The sequence below is a fragment of the Puma concolor genome, chromosome B3 (assembly GCF_028749965.1).
Source record: "Puma concolor isolate L17-30 chromosome B3, mPumCon1.1.hap2, whole genome shotgun sequence".
Taxonomy (NCBI): Eukaryota; Metazoa; Chordata; class Mammalia; order Carnivora; family Felidae; genus Puma; species Puma concolor.
In genome coordinates this window covers 23,462,763-23,479,467 of record NC_141672.1, presented here as the reverse complement: position 1 = coordinate 23,479,467, position 16,705 = coordinate 23,462,763, and the positions used below count along the sequence as shown (strand labels likewise).

The window sequence follows — 16,705 nt, the reverse complement described above, 5'->3', positions numbered from 1 at the left end:
AGAATGCTAGATGTGCACTTGAAAATTACATGTAATTAGCTGTTGTTAGGTGGAGTATCCTATAAATGTTAGTTAAATCTAGTAGCCTGATAGTGTTGCTCAAGTTTTCAATATATTTACTGATTTTCTGCCTACTGGTTTATCAATTACTGAGAGGGATGTTGAAGTCTTCAACTACTATAATTGTGGATCTATTTTTTCCTTGTAATTCTATCAATTTTTACTTCATATATTTTGACACCATGTTAATAGGTATGTACAATTTATGACTAATACCCCTTTCCATTTAAAATTGTTGACTTTTTCAACTACTCACATTCCTTTTCATATACAGAAAATGAGGAAGCTTAACTCTAATACATCTTTAAGTTGCAACATTTTATAGGTCTTCAAAAGACTGTCAGAATCCCTCATTAGCTTGAAATATAACTAATGAAATGTACCCTAAAAGAACACCCCCAAAGAAAAATATTTCACAATCCCTTTGAACAATCAACATGCTAGAATATGAAAAAAAAAAAAACAAAAAACCTTCCATATTCTCCAATTATATACTGATATTTAATTTGTGGAATTTCTATACAACTAAATTTGACAAGGTAACCTAAGATTTCTTTTTTAATTCTTACCTTTCAATCAAATACTTAAATATTTAAATGGAAATACTGGTTAAAAAGGAAGATTCTTTGCAATTTTAGGAATTCTAGCTCTTGCTTTTTTACCAATTCTTATATCCTTAGTACAAGGACCTATTTTTATTGCTGTCTTAAGTCTCAACAAGCTAGTTAGCCAGAATTCCCTGCAAAAATTCCACTGGGTGAAGGGACTTGCATTTTCTAATATTTTCCCTGGGTTTCTTCCACTTCTCTTTCATAACCCACATTGTAATTGGTTTCTTAAAAGCGGTTCCAACCTGACTAAATCTCTTTGCTAAACTGATCTCTAATGATTAATATTTAATGACGCCCACCAAGTATTTTTCTCCCAGGAATATTATAAGTTCAAAGTTTAGAAGACAGATGATACATTTAATTTTTTTTTTAATTTTAATTTATCCAACCCTTCCCCTGGAGAGAAGGGGGAAAAAAAAAAAAAAACACTTACGTGTTTCTGAATCTGTGGCAGCAATATTTTCATGAATTTGTCTCTTGCCTAACAATGCACCGTACCTGCATCTCTTTGCCACTGCTAATTCCCAATTCTCTGTAAGTGGTCCAAAAAGCTTAACCTCTCCAGTAAATTTTATTCCTATATGGAAGTTTGGCTGGGCAGACAGTTTACTTAAAGCCTGCCTTCCATACCTCAACCTGCATGGCTACAACTCTAGCTTTTAATTTTAACCTCAATGAGAGTAAGGCTTTCATTGTCTCTATCCTTCCATCTACCCATCCCAATATTCCAAAATTTAGCACAGTACTGTTTGCATTAAGGAATTCAAAAATGGTCAGGTAGGCTCATTCCTTGGCCAAACTACAGACATTAAAGTTTGCCATGGTTGAAGCTGGGAAAGAAGAGATTGCCACTCTCATACTCTCAGTTTCTTCATGTTAAAAAATGAGAGCAAATGGAGCAGATCATGTCTAAGTCCTCTGGGCACTAACATTTTATGATTGTAATCCATCTGAACAGAACCACTGAACAACCAGTACTATATGCAAACTATCTTTGCCACAGGAAATTCAAATTTATATAACAGTACTATAAACCTAAAGCCACAGTCATCCACGGATGAAGAGACTCATGTAAATACTGTGCCAGATCAGGCCATTTGTTTATCTTTGTTCAATTGATATTTTATTGTATACAATTTAATATTCCTAGTGAGTCACTAATGAAAAAGATTGTACTTATTTTTTTATGTACTTCATATTTGGATCCACATGATTTCAATCCATTTTCAGAAACTAAAACTTTGCCATAAATAAAAATTTGCCATAAATAAGGATACTCAAGAATATGTGCCACCAACTTATGAACCAAAGGGAGGAATCAAAGCTGTTTTAATCATGGTGCCTCACTGGAATCAGTGATTATTCTCTTAAAGTGACTGTTGTAAAGGAAACGATTGTTTGGATAAGTATGTTGTGAGATTTTTAATTGAAACTATTAAGACATTTAATTAGTATTCCTTATGTTTTTAGTATCTAGAATTCTGAATTAAAGATGATTAAAAGTGTTATCTTCATAGGTGAGTTTCTCCACAATCTTTCCTAATGCTCTTGTTGAGTAAATTATTGGGCAGAGTAAAAGTATGGTGCTTATTACAGAGAACTAGGTTTGGTAGAGTGAGGCTCAAGTAGGTTAAAAAAATTAATGTGCTCATCTAAGTATCTTGTTGATTCCTAAAGAAGCACCTTTGACCCATTGCTATTTTCAAATTTTATAACAAAGAAAAACCCCAACTCATTTGGCAACCTTTTGTTTAGCTTTTAAGAGCTAGATGAAATCAACCAGTTAAATATTATGGCTGGCAAGTTACTATTGATCACTTCAAAAGAATAGAAATCTCTTCAAATTTCAGCATGATTTGATTGCCTACAAAGTTTCAGATGAGTCATCTAAGCATTATCGGGAAAACAGCATTTAAATTTTTGTTAGAATTCCAGAAAGGCTGAAGCTAGGGAAAAAAATTAACCACCAATTTAACATGTATAATAGTATACACATTGTATATTGGAGCAAAAGATGAAGCAAATAGTGTCCTCAAAAGCATTTCCAAAATTTCAATAATCTCCTACAGTTATACTTACTATTTTCTTTCATGTTAAAGATTAGTCTTGCACCCTAAGTCTCTATATAGGAGAGGCTTAAAGGATGGGAGATTGGTTGAGCATGGGGGAGGCCTGGAGCTATATTTGCATAGAGTTTATATATTATTTCTTACCAAACCATGGAGAGAAGTGATTATAAATGAGATACCTGGATTATTACAGGGTTAAAGCTCCTCAAATTCTCCCACAGCTAATACTATTGTTTCTAAGTAAAATTACTGTTTCTGTAAAATTACTTGAATAATAATACACTAGTGATGTATTTTAATGGTTATTAAATAAAAATCACCTATAATCTTGAATTGTACCAGGATTGTGCATAGCACGTTTTAGCAGCTACTGTTGTAGAAGATTTAAGATATGTACAGAAATAGCTGACCTGAGAGACAAAGAGCTAACAGCCATTAATTGCTATGAGCAAAGTATAAACAAATCATAAGAGATTCAAGGAGGGAGAAACAGCTTCCAGGAGAAAAGCATATACTTATATCATACGCATGCTTACATTGAACAAATACAACAAAGGGCTTTGGCAAACTCTGCCTTTATAAACTGTGCTGAAAGCCATTGTCAACACTTCCTCACCTACCTCATCTTATCCTGTAAAACATCTGCTTCTTTTAAAAGACGTTATGTACTAAAGTCTTCAACTAGAAACTGAAAATCATGATTTTTCTTTCAGGAGGAGGAAGGAAGGGAACAAAACATGCCTTCTGTGATTTTACTATAAAACCCACTGCTAATTAAAACTACGTATTTAGCATAAGTGAAGAGCAAAAAGGGCGGGCAGCAAATGGGGATTTCTTGGACAAAACCACGCTCCTCTGTGAATTCAGATTAGGAATGCTATGTTGACTTTTGAACATTCTGTTCTATTTGAAACAGCTGGGGCAGCAAGGAAGCCTGTATGTCCTACAGAAACCCAATCAGATGAAAGAGAGGCCATGAAATGCTTCTGGTGTCTACACATGGAGAGAAAATGTTGTGTCAGACTCAGCTTTGAATTCCAAACATAAACTTTTAGATCAGGCTTTGTCCAGTAAGCCTGGTCAGCTTCATACAAAACTATGTTATGCTCTCAGAAACTGTGGATGTTGGTCCTGCTGGATCTTGAAAGGTTTGTAGAAATTGGATTTTTTTTTCTTTTTATTTAAATTCTAGTTAACACACAATGTAGGATTAGTTTCAGGTGTACAATATGGGGAATCAACACATCCATACATCACCCGGTGCTCATCATGTCAAGGCCACTCCTTAATCCCCATCACCTATCTCACCCATCTGGTTGCCATGGAAGTAAACAGCAGGAGATCACGGTAGCCCTGGCTGAAAGGGAACCTGCCTCCTATGCTTCCCACTAACCCTACTCTCCACCAGCAGGGGGGTTGTGCTGGATGTCTCACCGCCTTCTTACAACAGCAATAAAATGAGAGAAGTCAGTTGCCAATATGGTTCTGTTATCCCAACAGATAACTTTCGGTCAATAGTAATGCAGTCAGGGTTCTACAACTGTAATGCTAATAGTGATCCTGTTCCAAACAAATGTGCACAATACTCTTCCCTGTGCCTTGTCATTACAAACCTCTTTTCAAAAGCCTTTGAAGCATCTTTCTTTTCTCTGAACACCAGCTGCAATGTATTGAGGCTTCCGTTACAGTAGTTATCCTTTTGTCGTTTGCACTACAGTTTGTGTGAAGGCTTTGAATTCCTGAAGGTTGGTAATGACTCTTCTTTATCATGTCATTGCCTCTAGCCCCTAGCAGAGTGCTTGTATATAGTAGAGACCCAAATGTTTGTTGAATGTTATAATTAAACAACAACAAACACGTATATCCTACAGTTAAGAAATGGAAGCTCCAAAAAGGCAGGGAGCTTCGTCTCTTTTGTTCACTGATGTGAGTCGATGCACCTAGTAAGTTTGTGGCACATAACTTACGCTCAGTACATATTTGTTGAATGCATGGATAAGTATTATGAATTTCCAAAGAGCCTGGGAAGTACTTATTTGACTGGTAAATAAAGAAGAGGAAATATTACACATATGCGTAAAGGAAGAAAGACTAGATTGGCCATTTCCCCTTTCTTTAGACCAGGGCTTGGCAAACTTTTTCTTTAGAGGGTCAGATAGCAAATAGAGGCCTTTTGAGCCATTTAGTCTCTGTTGCACCTACTCAAATCTGCTGCTGAGTGTGAAAGCAGCCACAGACAATATGTGAATAAATGAGTGAGGCTGTATTTCAATAAAATTTTATTTGCAAAAGCAGCTGGCAGGCAAGATTTGCCCCACTGGAGGTAGTCTGCTGATTCCTGCTCTAACACAATTATGCAAGAATCATCTATTAGGATTAAGACAGAGAGGTAACTATTCCCTCTGTAAAGACCATGCCTTCTGCATCTTTTTACATCCCGCATCCTCACCTCTAACAGGTACGTAGTACAGGGCTTTGCAGTGTGGTAGCTGCACAGTATGTTTGTAGAATTAAACTGAATCCTACAGCAAGTGATTTCCCAGAACCGCAGTTGTCAGTAGAACCAACAAATTCAAGTTGCTGCAATGTGCCTTTTCTTTGAACTCTCCTAGCAAAATACGTGGGAAGTTAATAGCTGCAGAAATAATGTCAAATAAAACTAGGACACCTTCTCTCTTGATAGAGTACCAATGCCTCTTACTTGAGGCATATTCTTTAGGATGTCAATAATTAACCAGAGGTAGCTTTTTTGATTATCCCTGAAGCCAAGAAACGATTAACCACTGTCTCACTGCCCATCTGAGCTCATGCTTCTTTTGAAACTTTTTCAATGAATTATTTTCACAAAAAGCACATGAGCAAATCATTGTTGGTATCCACAACTGGCCAAAATGTGCTCCCACATTTTCTGCTCCAATGACTACAAAAATATATTCTCATGAGTGTTGAGTTAGATGACTGCATTATTTCAGGCCAGACATCTGTTATAAATGGTGATAGTGTACATATTCATTACTGAAAAGGATCAATGTTTTAAAATGTTTAAGCAATATGAATGTGGAACAATGTCATCATAAAATGTGCTTTGTGCCCTTTTCTTATACTTGAACTACATATTTGCGACATTTTCAACTTTTTTCTCATTTTGCTAAGTGGTGGCCTCACTTACAAACCAGGCCCGATTTCCTCTTCCGCTGCAAATATAATTTTTAAAGAGAACTCCAACAAGATTACTTGCCGAGCATGTTACCCATTCATAGCTTTGCCATATGCTGTTATGGAAATTACAATGATGTAAAGCAATCTGGGTGTCATGAGACGGTACTGATTCACCTGATACCAAATCTAACCGTAGTGGGAAATAATGCTTTAAATGTTTCATTTGCATCTAGACCTCTGTTGAACTAAGAGACATGTACTGTGTGTGTATTTTTGGAGACAACTGACTTTCACATATTAAAAATATAGTTCTATATTTGGTGCTAGAAACATGAAGGTATATGAGGTCCAAATATACACTATGATAGCTTAGGACATAGATTACTGAAGTCAGGCAGATTTAGGTTTTAACTCTGGTGCAACCATTTAATCGCTCTATAATCTTCAATGGTGGAAGAGGAAAACTAATGGTGCCAACCTGTCGCTGGGAGGATTAAATGAGAGAATGCCTATATAAAGCCTGTGACACCTACAAAAAGAGCAACTTATGTGGTTGGCTCAACAATGAGTAGTTATTACTATTAGCTACTGCTGCCTAACTCTTGTGCTTCTGTTGAAGGTTAGGAGCAGACCCTATAGGTGGTGGAGAAATGCTTGAGTATATGGGACCTATTGGGGATGGTGGGAGCTGATTTAGTGAAACGAGGATATGCTATAAGAGACAACAAGGTCACTGTTATCATCAATACCAAATGACAAAAAACAAAGGGAAAAGGGCACAGAGTTACAGGATGCCCTTTTCACAATGAGAGCATCAATAATGTGGCATAAGTGTGTTGTTTTTATTTGGGATGGTGCAAGTGGAGAGCTCATTTTAAGCATGCTAGGGAAGGGCTTATGAAAATGAACACTGCCTTTATATCCACTGAGCATTCTATCCAATTACATTCAGAGGAGGGAAGAAGCTTCTTAGAAATAATTATGTTTGGCTGTAATAAGTGAATATATACAGTATAATGAATATGCATACATACTGAGGTCTGTGAGAATATAAAAAAGACAGAAGAACCTTTGCCTTTTTTTTTTTCTAAATTGACTTGGGAGTATACATTTGAATATAGATGGATTCTCTCTAAGTCAGTGTTCTGAATGGGGGACAAACTAGGGATGCTGGGCAGTGTCTGGAGACACATTTTGATGCCATAACTTGTGATGGAAGATGCTACTGGCATCTGGTGAGTAGAATCTAGGGATGCCGCTAGATGTCCTATAACACGTAGGACAGGCTCCATAACAAAGACCTATCTAGCCCAAATGTTAATGCCAAGGTTGAGAAACCCTGCTCTAAGCTAAAAACTGTTCAGGATCAAATGGGTTTAAAATCACCCACACCCCAGATGGATTTTGGGGAGACTCCAGGGAAGGGCAGACTTTTTTGTCAATATGGTCAAATGTTCCCAGGCTCCTGTGTTGATTCCACACCAGTGATCCATATGCTGAAGTAGATGAATGGAGTTCATATCCTCAGGGAAAAAAGGACTATAAATGCCAAGACTGTAGTTTACAAAGTACTATGTGTTACTGGACCTTCTGGAGACTTCAGCACTGACAGTGGCTGGATTTACACACAGAGGAGGGCAACTACCTATGTCAAGTCTCTGGCCAACCTAGAGACCAGGGGTTTCCTTCCACACAAATTTCCTAAACAACATCAAAGCCAAGAGACAACATAGTAAGCAACAATGGCATAAAATTAAAGATAGTTCCCATGTGCAAATTTACAGGCAAAATCTTTGGATTTTTATTCTCTACTCCCACAAAACTGAAGAGTAATATCTTTTCTTTTACAAGTACCCTTACATGAACCCTACAGGGGTAGCCTAGCAGGTTATAGCCATAAACATGGGTAACGCTCAAAGACTGAAAATGGATACAAAAGACATTACTTTGGAGTTTTTGACTCCGTACTTGGTATCATCTCGGCGCTGCTGAAGAGATTCTTTGTGAACTCTGTATTTAGAATATCTCCCATCAATTCTCTCAGATAAACTGCAGGAATCCTGAAAAACAAAAAAAATAAAAAACAGCAATGTCAAAACCAGGAGGTGAGAAGAAAATCAGTACTTGAATTGCGCATAAGAAAGTATTGATAATTATAGGTGGTTAGGGAAATATAGGGGAATTACAGGTTGCCAAGGAGGAAGAAGAAAACAGTCTCTGGATGCTACCTTAAAAATAAAAACAGGGTCCCACATTGGTATTTGTGTCCTTTTTATACTAGTCCTATGCCAGTCTGAAATGATCGACATCCTTTAGTTGAAGGGAAAAAGGTTTAAGTAGCAGTGAGTTGTCCAAAGATGGTCATTAACGACACACTTTTGAATGTTGTGTACTATCTCTCAGAGTACTATCTGACATCAAAATATTCTATGTTAAAAAACAATATTACCTTTGAGAGTAGAGTCCTCGTTCATCACTAATTCTTAAACAATATTTTACCTTTTAACCAGCATATCACGTTGACTTTGAAACTGAAGGGTATTTCATCTGCCCTCAAAAGAATAAAAAGATTCAGGTAATAAAGAAATTAAGAAAAGTTTTGGGGTCATTCATTCTTCTTCCCCCCTCTCTCCTTCCCTTCTTCCCTTCCTCCATTTTTCGGGGGGAGAGAATGGAACACAGCAGTCACGATACCCAGTTACTTAGACGTTTCCATTATGAATTAGGGGAAAAATTAGAATAAAATGAGGGCAACTGATTTGCATATGTAAGAAAAATTATCTATGGGATCTCATTCCCCAAATAGTCCCAAGGAACTTATTGAGTGTTCAAGCTGGAAGGGGTATTAGAATCCCAAAGTTCTCATTTTTATATATAAAAAGCTATAGCCCAGGGAAGTTAAGAATGATTTGCCCAAGACTAGGCAATTTGTGACAGATTGGGCTTCAAGCCCAATGCTGTTTCCTTCCTACCATACCAAATATGTAAAGTTTAAATGTGGAATTGTAGAGTTGAGCCACTTCTTCCAAAATAAGTTTAAAAAAAAATGAGAGACACTATGACATGTTTAAAGAAAAAAGCCAAGGCTATCTAAATAGGATGAAATATGTATTTGCTATAGCTTATATTTGCCTAGAGTCATAGACTGTAGCATTTTTTTAATTTATTATTTAAAAAAAATTTTTTTAACATTTATTCATTTATGAGAGACAGCACAAGCAGGGTAGGGACAGAGAGAGAGGGAGACACAAAAATGAAGCAGGCTCCAGGATCTGAGCCGTACAGCACAGAGCCCAACATGGGGCTCGAACTCACAAGCTGTGAGATCATGACCTGAGCCGAAGTCAGACGCTTAACTGACTGACTGAGCCACCCAGGCACCCCTAAGAGACTGTAGTATTAACAAGAAATATACATGTGAAATACATCTTCATATATATGCTAGTGAGGCCAGTGTGAGTAGGAACCATGCAGATAATATTGTATAAGCCCTTTATTTTAGGGATGAGGATATAAGTAAGATATTAAGTAATTTTGCCTGGTACATGAGCTTGGATCAGAGTTTACATCTTTGGGCTCTTGGTGACAGTATCCTGATTTTTAGAATTAAAAATCATTAGGTTGACTAAATAAGCTCTTTTTAATCATAGGATGACTTTAGAGTACATAGAGAGTGGGTTTCAAGCTAGAGGCAGTAGGGCAAAGAAAATGGGTTTTGTAGTTGATACATGGAACTAGGTCCCAGTTCCAACTAATTTACATACTCCAAGCTTCAGTTTCTTCAGCTGTAACTTGGGGGAAGATAGTGCCCATGAGTAGCATGTCTGAGGATTTTTTTTTTTTTTTAAGTAATACAGGGTTAGAACTTAGCTACTGCCTGCTGCACAGTAGTGCAGAATACTTGCTAAATGAACTCCTTTCCATTTCAAGCTAAAGGTTTCAATTTTAATGACTAATATTGGAAAGTACAATTATGAACTTTGGAAAATATTCTCCCCCAAAGTTTCACTATATAGGCATCTTCATATGTGTGTGTATATATAAGCTAGAGTTGGAGATAATCACTAGCCCATACAATAAAAAATAATAATAAAACCTTTTGGTAATAGTATTGAACTTTTTTCTTTCTAAGTTTATTTATTTATTTGGAGAGAGAGAGAGAGAGAGAGAGAGAGAGAGAGAGAGAGACAAAATCCCAAGCAGGCTCTGCGCTGTCAGCCCAGAGCCCAACATGGGGCTCAAACTCACATACCACGAAATCATGACCTGAGCTGAAATCAAGAGTCAGAGGCTTAACTGACTGAGCCACCCAGGTGCCCCAACAGTACTAAACTTTTAAATTGTACTTATGAATATCCTGTTCAGTGTAGACCCTGGAGAAAAGATGAGCTGTCACTAGAGGCTAAATTATATTTTTATGCTGGTATAAGATGACATCGGTTTCTCAGCGACAAACGCCACCTGTTTTCTGCCCTTCCTTCCCTTAGATGACTTCTGTTAGCTACAGAGAAAAAAGCAGAAAGGATATATATGGGTGTAACATATTGCCTACTCTCCACATTGGGTAATATTAGGGTGAGTGGAAATCACATCTTCTTGGATACTAGTTTCATAATCCTTTGACAGGGATTTAGAATGCAAATACATGGGGGGCGCCTGGGTGGCTCAGTCAGGTAAGCATCTGACTTCGGCTCAGGTCATGATCTCACAGTTGGGGAGTTCGAGCCCTGCGTTGGGCCGTTGGCCTCCATGCTGACAGTTCAGAGCCTGGAGCCTGCCTCGGATTGTGTGTCTCCTTCTCTCTCTGCCCCTCACCTGCTCCCACTCTGTCTCTGTCTCTGTCTCTGTCTGTCTGTCTCTCTCTAAAGAATAATGGGGCACGTGGGTGGCTCAGTTGGTTGGATGTCTGACTTCGGCTCAGGTCATGATCTCACGGTTTGTGGGCTCGGGCCCCACATCAGGCTCTGTGGTGAACGCTTGCTCTGAGACTGCTTTGGATTCTGTGTCTCCTCCTCTCTCTGCCCTTCATCTGCTCGCACTCTGTCTCACTCTGTCTCTCAAAAATAAGTAAATGTAAAAAAAAAGAATAAACAAGCATTAAAAAAATGCAAATACATAATTAAATCATGAGAAAGAATTGAAACTTTAGCAAAATGTACTAGAAACACTTGGATTTGTTCTATTTGTTATAGTCTAGATTTCTGGATATGTCAGCTCAACCCTGGATCCCTTTCAATTATGTTTAGTTGCTGAACTACCAAAATATGCTAAGTGAATTGATGTTAAGATAGTGCAGACCTTGAGAGCCACATCGTATCAGTGCCTCCAGTAATCAATATGGCATGATCAGGCTATATTTCCTACTCACTAGATTCTCAAATAATATGTTAGATACAAACAAAACCTAAATATAACATATTATATTTTAAAGCCAGTGTGAAATAAGAGGTTCAAGGTTTTCAAAGAGAACTCTCACCATTGTTAACTTCAGCCATATGGGGCCAGAAAATTATAAATTGCTAAAACTGTCCATTGTGTATTCATCCCAAAAGGGATATTCTCTGGCCTGAACCTTGTTTGGCAGGACTGCTGGCAGGGATAGTTGTTTTGCATCTCTCCTCTATGAAAACTTTAAAAGTTACAATAGGTAAATCCACACATGTAATTAATCTCCTAGATATGGAATGATTTGTAGAGTTCTATTAACAAATAGCATGAGATGTAAAATCTAAAACTGTGGATCTGAATTCAACTATCACAGTATGGAAATAACCTGTGTACCTTCATGTCTCTAAAACAAACAGTACTCTGAAAATCTGTAATTAAAAAAAAAAAGAAGATAGTTCATAAGGTGAAATTGCTTATCAAAACAGCTGTCTAGGAGTATTACTCAGCAATCAAAAAAGAATGAAATCTTGTCATTTACAACTACGTGGATGGAACTAGAGGGTATTATGCTAAGTGAAATTAGTCAGAGAAAGACAAATATCTCTTTCTCATACGAGGACTTTAAGACACAGAACAGATGAACACAAGGGAAGGGAAGCAAAAATAATATAAAAACAGGGAGGGGGAGAAAACATTATGAGACTCTTAAACATGGAGAACAAACAGAGGGTTACTGGAGGGGTTGTGGGAGGGAGGATGGGCTAAATGGGTAAGGGGCATCAAGGAATCTACTCCTGAAATCATTGTTGCACTATATGGTAACTTGAATGTAAATTAAAACAATAATAAATTTAAAAAGCTATCTTCAGTGTAATATGTAACCCCTTTTGAATCTCAGGTTTTTCTAAATTAAAGTTAAAGCTTTGGGAGGCCAAATGAGCTTCTAGTGTGAGGGTAAAAGTCTCTATTTTTCCTCTAATATGTAAGTTCCAGTATTTTCAATCTTGATTTAACAAATATCAATAAAGTCTGATAAGATGGAGTATTAAAAATCCCCTATGTTTTTTGGTCTTTCCTCCCTCCCTACAACTTTCTTTGCACATCAGGAAGATGTCAAATGTTCTCAGTCAGATAAGAATACTGAAAGAGACAAGCCAACTCTTTCTCACTCTGAAGTCTTTGAAATCTTCTAGTAAGCTCAGTTTCTCAGGCACAGACTCCAGATGGTCCAAGGCCACTCGGGTACTCTGAAAAAGAAAACATAAAGAAACCAAACATTATAAAAAATTGATCAATACTCTCAGAATCCAAGTACTAAAAACCACTTGTACCCAGGGTAGAAGCAGTTCAAGCTATAGATTTAGTCAAATAAGAACAGATATAATAGTATTTCTAAGATAACTGTATCTTTTTAATTCAGAAGAATTATTTCCTTTCACGAAGTATATGAGATGCATTTGCAAAACTGACTCACATAAAAACTCTTCCTGGATAATTATTTTCAACTGACATGCTATGAAACTTTCTATAGAGTATTTCATATTAATATTAATTTACAAACCTGTTTCAGTGAACATCAGAAATAAAGCACCAAATAATATTGAGGGATAGATGAATTTGCAGTTACCTCTCTATGGAGCATATTAGAGATCCTCACATGTTGCCATTACAAAGAAGAAAAGAGTTCTCAACAATTATTTTAGTTCAAAAGGAAGAGGAGGTTGTCATAAAACTTTGGAGAAGCACCTGAAATTAAAAAATTGCCACAGGGACACAAAATCCTGTTGATTATAAATCAAAAACTTAGTCTTTGATTAGGTGGTCACTGATTTACACCCACCAATATAAACATTAAGAGGGAATGATCTGAAAATTCTTTCAAAGCCAATATAAACTAAGAAGTGGCGGAATAACCTTGAGACCAGAGACTGTATCATATGCATTTCTGCATTCTTAGCCTTGTCACAGGGACAGCACATCTCTGTATCCTCAGTCAATAGATATTAGCTTTTAGATTTAAAATGAGTTGCAATTATTCAATGAAATAAACCACAAGTCCCATGGCTGATGCATGGGAAGAAAGTGCAATGCCTTGCAAGAACCTGAACGTAAGTTTGCAAAGAGTTGTTGAAAAGTTATTGGCCACCCAATATTCTATGTGCTGTTCCCTTACATCTCCCAGGTGAATGGTTCTGAACAACCTAACATGAGTACAAGTGACATGTCTCACTTATGAGCTGAGTCAGCTAAGAGCCTATGTGTCCCATCCCAGCCCTGGTCATGAGGAACTTGGGAGGCCACAAGCTTCAGATGACATAGCCACAAGACAGGAGAGCTGCCAGCCATATTGGACTTCACATGAGTGACACATCAACCTCTATTGTGTTAAGTCATGAGATTTCAGGATTTGTTAATGATTACATAGCACAGTTGCCTTAATTATTGAAAATAATGCCTGAGAATTACATAATTAAAATGTAGGCTAATCAAGTGGTCAATTTGTTTTTTTTTTTTTTTGTTGTTTTGTTTTTTTTTTTTTTTTTTTTTTTTGGTGGGAGGAGGCTCCAGATTATATGAGCTTTTTTTTTTTTTTTTCTCAGAAGTTCAGTTTCCCTGGAACTAGACAGGGTTAGGAACTGGTGTTATCATCATTTGGTATACCCACTTACACTTAATCTTCTATTTCAAATCCTCTATCTCATCCCAATGCTGTTGCCTGCCTTCACTTCCAGTACAGAGCTTCTCCAGAACATATGCGTACAGCTCTGCAAGGTTTGTGTTGGGGTAGGGATGGAGACAGAGTTGAGAGTCTAACTCTTCCTTGCAGACACTTTCGATATACTCACTTCCACCTTCTCCTTCTGTAGAAAACAGTACATCCAATTCAAAAGCATCTCTAAAATTCTTCAGGGTGAATGATATTTGCTTTCCATCTGTATCCCCTTGATAGGCACTTGGGTTTTAACTTCTCTGTTTTGAGTCATTTTACCATTTTCCCTTCCGTGTTCTCCATCTTGGGAGTTCTACCTGTCTTTTAGCTGTCAATGCATAAATCGGTGTTTCTCTCTCTTTATATTCTTATTTCTCAAGTGTGATTTTTGAGAGAAGAGCAGAAACACCCTCACATTACCATTTTGAAACTGGAAGTCATATGCGCTGTTTCTTCAAGTTCGTAAAAATCTTCTTTTCCAGTTCCATTTAAAGGATTTAGTATTTTCTTCCTTCTGCTTAACATTTATATGCTTGTTAGTTTTTTTTTTTTCCACATGTGTTCACTTAAAGGCCCATGCATTTTAAATGGCTTCATTTGTTTTTTCATATGTAGGAAAGATTCATCAAAATGACATGTTTCTTAATATAGGCCCCAACATGTAGGTTTAGGAGAGCAAGTAATTTTAGCCACCATATGTGTTATATTCATTTCAATAGTAAAATTCCCCCAAGAATTATATTGGCCCTTTAACAATAAAATACAAATCAATGCCATGGTGATTTCAAAGCAAAATTTTTTTGTGTGTCAAATAAAATCTTCTTCATAAACAATGATTCTAATAGCCTTGTAGTTTGGAAACTTTATTTCCCTTTTTTTTTTTTTTAATCCCATAAATCTTCTCATTTAGAAGTGACCCTCTGAACCAGGGAGAAGTATGGTAAACTCATTTTGTTCTTAAAATAAGCAAATGATTTCTTTCCCTACTGTAAAATTCAGCATGTTATGCAAATATTTTTGCTTCAAATTTTCAATCAACCAGGTGGCTGTGTGAAAATTTTTTTTTCTTTCATATTTTCACATACTAGTTTATTTTGACAGATAGTTTTTGGATGCATATTCAAAATGGCAAATATATACATACATATGTATATATACATATGTATGTATATATTTGAACCTTAAAAAATCACTGGCTTCTACTTTCTTAAGTACAGTTATTTTTCTACTCTCCTCCTCCACCCCCCACATCTCCATTAAGGTCTTTAAGCTTTCTCGTCATCTTATTTTAGTTGTGGCTTACTTATATTCCTTTCATGTGTTGTTTCTAAGTATCTTAGCATCTTCCTCAGTATCAGAAATTGTTTCTGATACACAAGCCTTTCCCTTCATCCTTATAGTCTCGTCAATCGGGTAACATCAGATGTGTATCTAGGTATCACAGAAAGATCCACCAGACATAGATGGCACAGGTCCTGTTCTTTAAGAGCTTTTAACTCACTGGGGGGAGAAATTTGCACATGCAAAAGATGTAAGAATTATACAAAGAAAAGTGGACTGAATTTATTTTAAAGAAATTATATATATAGATGCTGAGATTTTTAAGGCATCTGCAATGGTACAATAGGAAATAATGAAGACAATGAGTCCAGGCCTGTAGGTATCTCAGGTCTCATAATTTCATCAGTAAGTGATATTTGGGGAGAATATATTTATTTTCTGTCGATGTCTCTCTCTGTATACATGTGAGCATGCTTAAAACCACCACTCTGGCATACAGACTTAAGAGTATGCATATTCACAAACTTTTTTTCTTTTTTAATAATGTGAGACTGTCTTAGGCATTATGATTAGAGTCCGCTCACATTACATGTCACTTCAAGTTCACTTTTCCCCAAAAGCTAGCGGTGCTAGAAAAAGGGGACCATTAAGAAATGAATAGTCTAAATAAGGAACTTGTTGGTTTTTAGATGCCACAAAGATCCATAAAGCATGTTAGTTTCTAGGGCAACTCGTGCAGAGTCAGGGAAACTTTTTATTTTTTAAGTTGGTTCATTATTTTCTGCCTTACACTATCTAATGCTTTAAAGGGCACAGATAAGTCTCCACTGTTAGAATGAAGGGAATAATTTCTCCAGTTCATTCAGAAATGGCACCAGCAAATGACAGGTGTTTAACCTGTCTTTAATTTTCTTATTGATTTTCTAGAACTAAATGGGACATTCACAAAAGGATTTAAACACTGTTTCTCTTTTGAAAATATCAGTAGATATTAAATTTCATATCAAAATTGAAAACAAAGAAAAATTCACAATTAAGAGTCCATTTCATAAAGGACCAATACATTGTGTACAATGCTTGGTTTATCTCAGAAGCTAAAGAGCTGAACTTCCACTGAGCTAAGAGTGGTGGCAAAGCAAATGATCAATTATTCCTAATTCCATTTAGTGGCATAATGAAAGACTGGACCATAAAAATGTAACTCAGTTTCAAATACTTCTTAGCCCTCACCCCATGGTATGATGTAGTCACTATTGCTATTCCCATTATACAGATAAGGTAACTGAGAACCAAAGTGTGAATAACCTCCTCACAGTCATGTTGTGGAAAAACTGGGATGCGCATCCAAGCAGTCAGAGTGCAGATATGGCAGTGTTCTTGTTTTTATTTTTAAAGTTTATTTATTTTGATAAAGAGAGAGAGTACAT

The 16,705-nt window shown here is 36.6% G+C and overlaps 1 protein-coding gene across 9 annotated transcripts in view; it reads right to left on the bottom strand.

The window, feature by feature from the left end:
* Positions 1–16,705, bottom strand: part of CEP128 (centrosomal protein 128) — a 397,276-nt gene that overhangs the window by 19,593 nt on the left and 360,978 nt on the right. For all 9 annotated transcript variants that reach the window (XM_086709100.1, XM_086709103.1, XM_086709099.1 and 6 more), the window contains 2 exons: positions 12,457–12,534; positions 7,846–7,959 (listed from right to left, as the gene is read on the bottom strand). In XM_086709100.1, coding sequence (XP_086565226.1) covers positions 7,846–7,959; positions 12,457–12,534 — 192 coding nt within the window. The remainder of the gene's footprint in view (positions 1–7,845; positions 7,960–12,456; positions 12,535–16,705) is intronic.